The following is an 11674-nucleotide window of genomic DNA, read 5'->3' as shown; positions in this document are numbered from 1 at the left end:
AGCAGGAATTAAATCACTCCGGAGGAGTACAAATACACTTGTTGGGAGTCATCACACCATAAGAGCCATGGCACGGCTCGGCAGAGGGGAGGCAGCCCACAGGCACCCGATGCAGGGATGGGGGTTATGATGGTTTTCCCTCCACCGCCGTCTCTCGGTGTTCCCCCAACCACTGACTCTTACGCCATTCCAAACCCCTTCTTGAATATTTATTTAACTTGAGAGTGGCTAATTTCACATTGAATGTGGTCATAGCCTATTTAATTAGCATTTATTAATGCAATTTCTAAACAAACGAAGGCATCCAGAAAGGCTTCTGCACTGACATTAGTAAACCTGATTAAACACCTCAATTAATCTGTGCATAGGCACACCTAAGAGTCGGTCCTTTAGATGAAACCCCAGTGGCAGTAGACACCTTATGGAGTATTATCCCATCTCTTTAACATCTGAATGCTGGTTCTTATTTATCTTAGAATTATAGAATCCTTTAGGCTGGAAAAGACCCTTAAGATCATGGAGTCCAACTGTTAACCTAACACTGCCAAGTCCACCACTAAACCATGTCTCTGAGCACCATGTATCTTCTTACTTCCCACCTAGTTATGACAGTGAGGAAACCCATAGCATCTCCTATAGATGCAATACACGACCCAGTTGCACCCACAATGAATTAAGTGGCATTTTTACTTGCACAGCAGAATCACTCCCCTTGTTGGGTACCCTCTGCCACAGAGGCTGAATTGGTATTACCGGACTGCTGGCACAAAGATCAGCCTTGCACAGGACAAGCTGACAACAGGCAAAGCTCACAAAAACAGGAACACAAAAGCCAGTCTCACCCACCTTTATCTTCTACTAAGGACTGCCAGCAACAACAAAGCAGGCTTTAATCTCACCAAAGCCTTAGTGGTGTGACAGCATCCGTTTGCATCCTTCCCTCTCCATCCTTCCCAGAGAAAGTCCTCAACAAGAAAACAGGCTGCAACATGGCAACTGCTTAAATATGCTTTTGCCTTCTTTTCAGAAGAGAAATTTTACCAAAGACCCTGACGTAGGAACCCAAGGAGGGACAGGCTGCGTCTTGCTCTGCCCAGAGGAAATGTAATCAGCAAAGCCCCTGGAGAATGAGGGCCAGCTGCTGTCCCTCTCCCAGCTGTGCCACCACCACCACTTTGGCTTCAGCTGAGGAGCTAAATGTAAAAAAAAAAGGGTAAAAAATGAATGTATTTGGTTCCGTTCACCAAACAGTGAAAGGGTGGTGTGGGTATGGCAAATGGGAATCCAAGGTGATCCACAGAGCAAAAAGGGCCTTGTGCCTTTTCTTTCTTCTTTGAAATGTGTATAAAGAATAGCTTTAAAGGACGCTTCTTCTGCTTTCTATTCAACAATGGAAAGAAAAATACGAACTCGGCGTTTCTGCCCTCAACCACAAAGACTGCAAATTTATTTTGGGAGAAAGCAAAATGGCATCTCAGAGCCTAACACGTTCAAGACTCCAAGTGCTCCAAAAATAAACCCGAGCATCACAAGGCAGGCAGCGCCGTAAGCAGGCTCTGTGCGGGGATCGCCTGCCCCTGTCAGAGCAGATTTTGTGAGGCTTTATAGCAAAGTCATCTGGTGAGGACTCTGCTGTCTAATCCACAAAGCACACCTGATATTGTAGGAAGAAATCTTGGATGCACTCAGTATTCACACTGTCAGACTGGGGCTCCATACAGCATCAGGAGACCCTTTCTAAAGAGCTTAAGAAAAAGCGAGTGATTGGGGAAAGAAGAGGGGAAAAAAAAGGGAATAAAACACAGCATGACACTTACATAGATGTAACGGCTAACAAATGGCTTATTTGCTACCTGTAGAAACATGCCTTTTGAAAAATACTGGATCAGCTGTCTCCCAGTATTGGAGGTTCTACTGGATGGCTCGTTCTTACACCACACACAAGGTAAAATTGGTGGGGTTTTTCTCCAACAATGGAAATAGATAATTTCTGGAATTAATATTCAAAGTCAGTAGAATGCTATATTAGGCTATAGAATACACGTTGGTTTTCCTGAGTAAATCAGTGTTTACACAATGCGAACGAAGGGGGGAAATTCTCTAAACACCGCTGAGGAACCAGCTCTTTGGAAAACCCCTGTTTTACAAAGCTAATTTGTCATTATCAAGTTGGTCTCATTAGAAGCTCTTTGAGGCGATTCCTGCACTCCTGGAAGTTACCATCATTTTACAGTGACTGGCTGTCTACTGGCCCCAGGTGCGATGCACCATAGTAGACAGCCCCAGTGAAGACCTGTCACTCCTGCAGGGAAGAGCTGGAGCATCCCGCTCCCTCCTCCTCCTCACAGCCCAGTCGTTGACACGACATCCCTACCCCTGCCAAAAATACAGAGGCGAGGACCCCCGCTGTGTCCCAGTACGAGGGCGAACCGCAGAGCCCCCTGACCCTCATGGTTCACTCCCTTTGTATTTCTGAGAGAAAGGAGGGCATTTTTGGGATGCAGAGTTTGGCTCCGGCGGAGCTGCTGGCTCACCAGCCAGGTAGTCTTTACCACAGGGTCTCCTCTGCATTTTCTCTTTTGGAATAGATTTGTGTAGAAATGATGATGCTATTCTTATGGGTAGATGTTAATAGCAATAGCTAGACAAGCAGTGTAATTTCAGATGCTATGTTAAGGCTCTATCCCACAAACATCTATGCTCCTGAGTAGGGTGAATAAATATGCATATGCCTCTGTGGGATCACTCCTCTGACTTGCTTTTTATCCTAAACCCTGGTGAAATAAAAAGTACTGTCACCTCCACTGCAACTCAACATTTAGGCTTTGTGGAAAAACAATGACAAATCTTTACATTCAGTGTAATGGCTCAGGGCAGGGGGTGGGGTGGGTTATTCAGCATTCCCTGGCCCTGGGCACAGCCTCTGCTCCCGGTCCCGCTGTGGTGAGGATCCCAGCAGTCCCTGGCCTCCGGCCAGCCATGCCAAAAACGCCAGGCACCTGGGGCTGCCGCTTTCCCTGCTCTGCTTTTCACCTGAGCTTTTCTATTTGGGAACGTTGTACGCTCATTAATTACTACTCTGAGCAGCATGATGGATTGGGATTTGGGCTTTGGCGGGAGGTGGGGGAGAAAAAGCGGTGCAGAGTTGCGGTTCAGTGCGATCCAGCTTTCGTGATGTCTGCATCTCTTCCCCCCCTCGCTCTGGTGGAAAACAACAGCAGCGACGAGCGGGGGCACAGCATCGCCCGCTGCCTACTCCCACTCGCTTGGGAAGAAAACAGCCTGCTCTTGGTTCCTCCTCGCTCGTGTCAGCTTCCAGCAGCACAACAGGCTCCCGGCGAGGTAGAGAAGTTGGGTAAGCTGAGCAGATACACCTCTGTATATGTGAGGACATCGCAGATTAAACAGCTTATTGATTCCTTTTCCAAGGATGGGTGTTATAGGAGTGCCTGAAGGCGTTGCAAATCATCATAGTTGCGGGATAAAGTTCACCTGTGAGGAGTAACTGGCGGTGAGCAGAGACAGCAAGCAAAGAGCCAGAGTTGCTTATTTGCTATTTATTTCTCTGGATTTCCACAATACTACGGTGGCGCCCATCCAAAAAAACTCTGGGCTCGGCGCCATTATTTAAAGCACGCACATCCAAAGTTATCCACCCCCCCCCAGCAGCCTCACCCCCAGCAATACCCAGCTGCGAGCTTTTAGGGGGGGAAAAGAAAGGGGAAAAAAATGAGACAGAAGCGAGGAGCAAGCCCGGTGCCTGAGGTCCCCCTGGGCCATCACACCCTTCTCTAGGAAGACCAGGACCTCCCTATAGCGTCCAACTCCTCAGGTTCTCACCATCCGCAGGCAGCCGCCGAGACACGACACGAGGTAGATCCCAAACCCCGGTGTCAGCTGACAGCACCGCCACGGCCTTACCCTGCGGCCGCACTTAGCTAAGAACGTCCTCGCGTCCCTGCAGGTCACAGGGATGCGGGTGGCAATGCCTCAAATGAGGATTTTTAAGTGCTGGTTTCTGAGCAGTTAAACCAGGATGAGAGACCGTCTGCAAGCTGAGGGAGAGCTTTTTCTCGAGCCAGGAAAGGGAACGGTGCCTCTTAATATAGCAAGGAGAGTAATATAAAAAGAGTTTTCCCTATCTCCCACCTCCCATTCCTCCTACAGACTGACTTATTTTAGTGCCTGGCTACACCCCGGCATGCAGAAAACCATTAGGGTTGCCAAACGCCTGTTTCAGGAGACAATTTACATACACAAAATAATTAAGGTTTTATTCACCGCTCCTCACTGGAGCACCTGAGGCGAAGACTGGCCAGAAACCCCGCTGACAGCTCCTGAAGTTTCAGCTAACTTCACCGCCTGATTTGGAGCAGACTGTGGGTTTTGACTCCTTCCCCAAATCCCGGGAAGCTTCTCCAGTCCTGGCTCTGCCTTCCAGCGTGCCAGCAGCTGCTGCAGGAGCGGGATGCTGTGGGGCACGGGGAAGGGCCACGTCAGGTCCATGCCTGCCCTGGGAGCCTGGCAGGGAACAAGGGGGGACGTTCAATGGGTGGTGGCTGCACGACACCGGACTGTCGGAGAGCTGGAGCCTTTGAGTTTGGAGAGAGGAAAGCAAGACCCCGGCTCTGTCAGCATAAGGACACCTTCCCTCCTAGACCAGCTTTCTTCAGCATGGAGAGACACCAGTCAAAGCCATAAACGAAGACCACAGAGTCATAAATTAAGACCACAGAGGATGTTTGCATGCAGTTTCGGAAAAAGACTGAACAAGTCAGTCTCTCTTGAGAAGAAACCCTGCAGCTTCCTCACTTTTTCATGGACACCAGCATCCCCCTCCCAGTCCCAGCCAAGCAGAGCTTATGTTGTCCCCTGACATGGGGCCCATCTGCAAGACCATCTCTGTATCCCAGGCGGCTGCACACCAGGGACTCCAAGCCAATGAGAGGCGTTTCTTAATCTTTGGCCAAACCAAGTATTTTCCGTTACAAGGGCACTCAGCAGAATTCAGTTGTTGATGAAACTTGCATATTGATGAAAATCGCCACTTTATAAATGAAGGATTCCCCATTAAAAAATATAATTCTTATTTTATGGAGTTTCCTTCTAATAATATTATTTTTACCTATTAAATTACATGTCAGAAGTAGTTATTGTATCATGTCATATTATGACAAGAATAATAGTTGAAATATTCTCATTTTATTTTCCATTACAATCACAAAGAACAGCTGTTATCTGGTGCTATTTGAGACACCTTTTCTTTGTTCTAGATCAAAGTGGCTCCTGTTTGTGCCCTAGCAAAGCTGTCAAACCATTTCGTTACAGAACGAACAAGAGACACTTTGATCTAGAAACAAAGGCAAGGCAGCTTAATCAGTATCAAGCCCAAACCACTCTTAATTAAAAAATAAAAAATTGTTGAAGCTCTTATGTCATACTATGATGTGTCAGTAATTGTCAGACACGTAATGCACTGCCTTCCCAGGTATGACATGATGTGTTGGAATGGTGAAACATCCCTAATGCACTAACCACATTTTGAGATACCCAGACAAATTTTCCTCAAAGTTCTAAAAAAATAGATTTTTTCAACATTCCAATTTATGGAAAACTGAAAATATTTGTTGGTTTGTTTTTTTTTTCTAATTCAGAAGCTATAGATTATTTTCCTTTGTGACATTTCATAAGAATCCTGTAACCTGATGAGCTTCATACCTCTATCACTTACTGGTTTTCCAAAACATCGTCTTCAATTTACTTCTGTGAAAGCCTAATTTGTTTAGCAAATTCACAGGAATTTGCTGAATTCTTTCTGAACCAGCAGATCTCCATGGGGAAAAAAATATGTAGATTTAGTGAATCCAGAATATGGATTTTGAAGGCACGTATCAGTTTCATCAAGAAGGTCTGAAGACAAATAACCTAAGACTTTTCCTAAAATTTATGATAAATTCATAGATTAAACTATCAAAATAAAACACAAATATTGTGATTAAAATATCAAAATAAAGTCTTTTGATATGAATTGCATAAAATAAAGTTGTAAGAAGGTCAAAAGACATTTCAGAATTCTTAATTTTTAGATTGCAAGATTACAAGCTTAGGGATGAAGTCATATTCCCTCGTACTTCTCATCAGCTTTCCTGACCATCTCTTTTGCTGCATAGGGAAAGAAGAAGCTTCATCAGCGCCACTGTGCAGAAAGGCTTCCTCGCCGGAGGTTGCAGCGGCAGCAGGAGAGCTGGGAAGAACCACAGGTATATGTTTTCTTCTGGACAACAAAGCTCCTTGAGAAACCTCGTCTCCTGCCCCTGTACTGCAGCGTGTCTCTGCTTTCCCTTGATTGCTGCCCCTCAGCCTTGATTGTTGCTTTTATTTAGGCAAACTTAAAGCCATATATTTTAAAGGACCTTTTCAGCAGATGCAAAGCAGGACAGCTGGATATTAATGCAACTTGGCATCACAACGATTTGGGGCTTTTTTTTTTTTTTTAATTAACGCTCTACCATATTACAACAAGGAAACAATTTCTCTTCTTTTATTACCGTCCTAACCCTGAGCCAAGTATTAAATAAGATTTAATTTAATTAGTTCTTATATTCTCCTCTCTTGCAGGATTATTCAGTAACACAAGGTCCTTACCCAGCTCCCTTTCTCGCAGGCAGATAAAAATCCTGCTGATGGTGGTGGGAACACATCAAACACCTAATTTACATGCAAGACATGTTACTGGGTTATGAAAAGTAGAGATATTTTCAACCAGTCCTGTGGTTCACCTTTTGCTCTGCCGCACTTTCACAAGCTGCTCCACTCTACGTGCTCTTCCACAGTAAGTGGCGATGTCGCACACATCAGACCCCGTGCTCAGCACGGTGGGTCACTCCCGAAAAATTAAAGCTTCGAGCTCTAGGTTCAAGGTTTATATGCTACGCCCCCTTATCCTGCAGGCATCACTCCTCTCCCTCATCTTCAGCTTTTCTCTGCAGAGTAGATGAGCCAGTTTTCCTTACCCTTCTGTTTTGGAGGATGGATTGGTGGTCCTAGGAAATGCCTCCGGTCTCCTCTTTGAGCACATTCCTACTGGGATGTGGATATCTGTCTGGCATTTTCAGTTCCACTGGGCATTTGCATCCAGAAGACATCCTCTCCACTCATTTATGAGATGGCCACCTAGGACCCTGCCAAAAGCCTTGCTGAAGGCAAGGACAATGGCATCTGTTGCATCCCCACACTTCACCATTAAAAAACCTGAATTAAATGGGTGGCTGCTGTGCCCAAGCAGAGCTGCTCTCGGTCTGTCGAGGGGAGGCTTCCACCAGGATTTGAAGATGTGGAGTCACCACTGCATGTTGCCCAAGGTAGAAACCAACGAAGGTTGTTTTCTCCCATCCCTCCCATCAAGGGATGGGAGCTCCCAGAGGGATGCAAGCCATGTGAAGATGGGTTGGAGCAGGAGCAAGCCTGAGTCTCGTCCCGAGCAAGAACAGCTGTGAAACGCCAGCTGTGCCTCCAATGCAGCCTCAAATGGTCCCTGGTGCTCACTCTGGGCGGCAAGCAGTAACAGCAACTGTGAAAGATGCTGCTCAAGTGTTTGACACTGCTGACGTTTTGGCACTGCTAATCATGACTTGTCACCTTGATCCGTCCCCTGGGTGACCAGGAGCAGCAACACTGGGCACTGGGCAGCCTGGGCTGGAGCCGGCTTGAGAAACTTTGTAGATGTTTTTGCTTTGGAGTGGGCATTTCATCCTTTTGAGGCAGCAATAAATAACCTAAATGTTGTGATTAGTTGCTCAAAGTCAATGGACATTGACAGCCGCAGCCTGGATGGAGCACGGAAAGCGACGCCTGGGCAGGGAGCCCTTGGGAAGGGGACGCACAGTGTCACGTCACACCGACCATCCTTGGGGAGTAAGAAAGCATGCCTTAAGCCTATAAGCTAGGCAGTGTCTGCTCCACGAAATGCATGCTTCTAGCCAAAAAAGGAGAGCATCACCCTGAAGCAGCATATTAGAGCAAAACCCCAGAGCCTCGGGACACATGCACCCAACAGGATGAGCAGTACCCAGCTCTGAAGGTTTTCTTTGGTCCAGAGCAAGAAAACCCATAGGCTGAGTCAGGCTGCTCTGCTGTGAGTCACATCCACTGATATCACGACACTCCTGCCAGCAGCATTGTCTGAGCGGGGGCTAAACCCTGCCCGCTGCTCCATCCTCTGTGCCCGGTGCCGGCTCTGCCCTCGGCATCCGAATCGCCTGCGCCTCCGAGTGCACCGCCTGCGGCAAAACCCATAGCGATGCTCCAAAAGTAGAGCAAGGAGAAGTTCTGGCCACAAGCTGTATCTGGAGGAGACGTTGAACGGCAGCAGCTCTGTGAGGGGAAGGCAGAGATTGATGGGAAGAGTGAGGAAGGGGGAGAAGCCTGGGCAGGAGTGGGCGTCTGGTCCAGGTACTGGTGACAGCATGCCGGGAGGCTTTCGAGTCTGCGAAAAGCACTCTGCGAAATAATAAAAAAAAAAAAGACACATTCAAGCAGCGAGGTGAAAGGTCTGGAAAAAGCGGTGAGCGAGGGGGAAGGAGGAGGAGGAAACGTGGGCACATAAGTAGGTGGTGCCACATAGCAAGTTTCTGATGTAGCCAGGAAAGGCATCCAGAGCTCCCGATTCCCAGTCCCACGCCTTCACTGGGAGACCATCTGTCCTCTCCCGGGGGGAAGGAGCCCCCGGGTCAGGCGAGAGCGCTTTCCTCATCCCGTGAAAAATAGCAGGCGGTGCCGAGTCTCGGCACGGCACTGTTTCTCAGGGTTCCTGCTCCGGCAGCTCTGCTCCAAGCTGGGGCTCTGCCTGCTGGTACCCACTCCACAGGAGAGGAGCGTCCCTCCTCTGGGACCCACCATACTTACCTGCATCCTAAAATGGTGGCTCAGGAGATGCTTTAAAAGCATCAGATGATAGCTCTGATTTTTTTTTTACCCAGTGCCCAGTCATAACTAATCCAATTCCTCCCTCTGGACCATTTTTAAGAGGGTTTTGGTTTGGGCTTTTGTCTGATGAAAGGTTGCCTTTCAGGAAGGCAAATATTTCCCCAAATTCTGTTGAGCACAGACTGTAGAGCAAAGCAACCAACCAACCAAAACAGTTCGGTGGTGGGTCTCTTTCTTCTTTTTTTTGCCCCCTCCAGCCTTAATTCGAAGGAAAAATTTAACAGTTCTGAATAGCAATTCTTTTTCATGGTATCATTTGTGGTTGCGAGAGCAGGCACAACATTCTCCCGTTTCCCGAAGCCTTGATGCTCGGGCACCCCTGGAGGAGGACTCACAAGCAGTGCTGGGAATGCCTTTGGGCTTGTCTGTGCTGCTCCACTGCAGCGAGGGCACGTCCCCACTGCACTGACTTCATTGCCTGGAGCTGCCAACACCCTGTGCATCACCTGCCCTCGCCCTGCCTGCGCTCGCCACGACGGGGGCTGGTGCCCTGAGCCACAGGGGTGACCTCCAGCAGCTCTGGAGCAGGGAGGACATGGTCCAGACAGGTTCTTCAGGAGGGTGCCAACCTACTGGCATGATCAAGTGGAAGCATGCTGGTGGCCCGGGTGTCTCCCATCATGCAGTCCACTTTGCCCAGCATGATCCAGGAGACTGCTCGTCTCGAGCTTTAAAAAACAACAAGCTGTAGGGGATGCCTGCGTGGATGTTGGAGGACTGGATGCACGCAGCTTCTCGTCATCATCTCCCTATAGGTATATGAGGTTAACTGTTCAAGATCAGGAAACTGAACTATTGCTCAACAATTCTGAAAATGAAGGTGCACCTCGTCCACAAAGAACAAGGCATCTCCAGTAGGTAGTTTAGCAGCACCTCGTGGGGTTGGCAGCTGGGTAAGCAGCAGCAGGTAACACGTCCTACCTCTTCCCCAACATGGCTGCAGAACTGCCCAGAAGCTCTTGCCAACAACGCACGTTTCAAAGCTCTTTGCAAATACCACAGTAGTGGAATATCTTTGCAAAATCACAAAATATCTTCACAGTAGTGTAACAAACAGGCCAGGGCGGTGGTGGTGGTGGGCGGCTCCAGCAGCGCCCCCCGCTGGGGTGCACAGGGCTGCCAGCGGCTCCTGGCACAGCCGCGGCGGGGAGCAAACCAGATCAGTCTCTTTCCATCCCATGGGAATGCAAACTTTTGACATCGTTCAAGAGGCCCTGTCAGCGTAAGCCCTGCATTTACATGTCTCTGCTTTCTCCCTGTGAAACAGGGGTGCCAATTTTGCTGCGCTACCAGTAATAAACTTTTAATGCCACGTATTCAGGATCCCTTGTTTGCCCCGTAGAAAGTTTCTCTTCATGCATCAGACTCGGAGAACAAAGCATGGGCTGTTTAGCCGCAGGATTTAACCACCTGTTGTAATACTTCGTTGATCTAATCTTTCATTTTAATTAAAAGCCTTTCAGTTTGGTTTGCAGGGTTTTTTTTCCTCCCTGCACCGAACCCAGGGCTGCCACCTGCTTCACCGGCTCCGTCTCGGCTGTGGAGTTCACATCAAACCTCTTTGATTTCCCCCAAATGCGTGGAAATGGCTAGAAAAAAACCCAAAGCCACCCAAACAAGTGTCCACCCAGAGACCCGTCACCACCCAGCCAGTGCTCAGTACAGCGAAGGGTGAAATTAAATGGCCCAAGGTAAGCAGGGAGCCAGCGAGGCGATTCGCACGGTGTCCGCTCACCTTCAAGGCTGCTCATCTCTTGTTGAGGGAAGAAATAAACAGCCTTTGGGAAATGAGGTGGGACCCCGCTCTGTGGACACCCAGGGGATTGTTTAGGATGCCAAGAGAAAGTGGTTTGCATGAGAATGAGATTTAAAGTAGGTTTCAAGCACTGATATGAATTCTTCTCCATCTCGTAATTACAACAGCTACAGTTACATCAGACGTCTCCTGCAATGGATGCATACTTTAAAATGGCCACTTTGAATACCGCTCCAACTTTTTCCTCTATAAATTTAAATAAAACCCAGACTCCATCAGCCAGCAGAAGTACTTTTTAGCCTTTTGAGTAGGTCACTCCAGAAGAGGAAAATCAGCAACTAGAAAAACAAGTTTCAGAAGATGCAAAGAAGAGAAAAATCCAGCTGCAGAGACACCACCTCTGCTGAAGCTGTGCACCAGTACTGCCTTCCCAGCCCCCCATGGCAGCTCCTCCATGAGAAGATATGGCCCGCTCTCCCTCCCAATTACAGTTCATCGTTCCTATCAAGCTTTAAAAGCTTTTCTTATCTTCCTGAGAGGTACAGTGATAACCCTTTAAAACTGGCCACATGCTGAACTCACCAGAATCATTTGAAAGCTCTGTATTCACGCTATTTCTGGCATTTCACTTTTCAATGCTAGCAATACAGCAGGGAATCCTACGTGGCCCCAACCAGCCCTATGAAGTCATCTTCAGCTAACATGGCCACCACCGCCCGTGAGAAAGAAAAGCCAAAATATTATCTAAGATGACTGAAGCAAGGCTTTGGGCATACCAGGCGGCTGCGGTTATCCATGCCTTTCTCCCTGCTTTGACAAGAAGCATATATTAAAAGCCAAGACACCTTTGGTGCCATCACCATCCTCTGCATCCAACATTCTCCTGCGCTTCCCCGAAGGTGGGCTGCTGCCAAGAGGTGGTGGGTCCGGCTG

The 11674-nt window shown here is 48.1% G+C and overlaps 1 protein-coding gene across 1 annotated transcript in view; it reads right to left on the bottom strand.

Annotated features, from left to right (window-relative positions):
* Positions 1–4506, bottom strand: part of GLS (glutaminase) — a 105741-nt gene extending 101235 nt beyond the window's left edge. The window contains exon 1 of the mRNA XM_009890221.1: positions 4292–4506. Coding sequence (XP_009888523.1) covers positions 4292–4506 — 215 coding nt within the window. The remainder of the gene's footprint in view (positions 1–4291) is intronic.
* Between the last annotated feature and the right edge of the window lie 7168 nt (positions 4507–11674).

Source organism: Charadrius vociferus, unplaced genomic scaffold (genome assembly GCF_000708025.1).
Source record: "Charadrius vociferus isolate BGI_N301 unplaced genomic scaffold, ASM70802v2 scaffold147, whole genome shotgun sequence".
Lineage (NCBI taxonomy): Eukaryota > Metazoa > Chordata > Aves > Charadriiformes > Charadriidae > Charadrius > Charadrius vociferus.
This window is presented reverse-complemented; position numbering and strand designations above follow the sequence as displayed.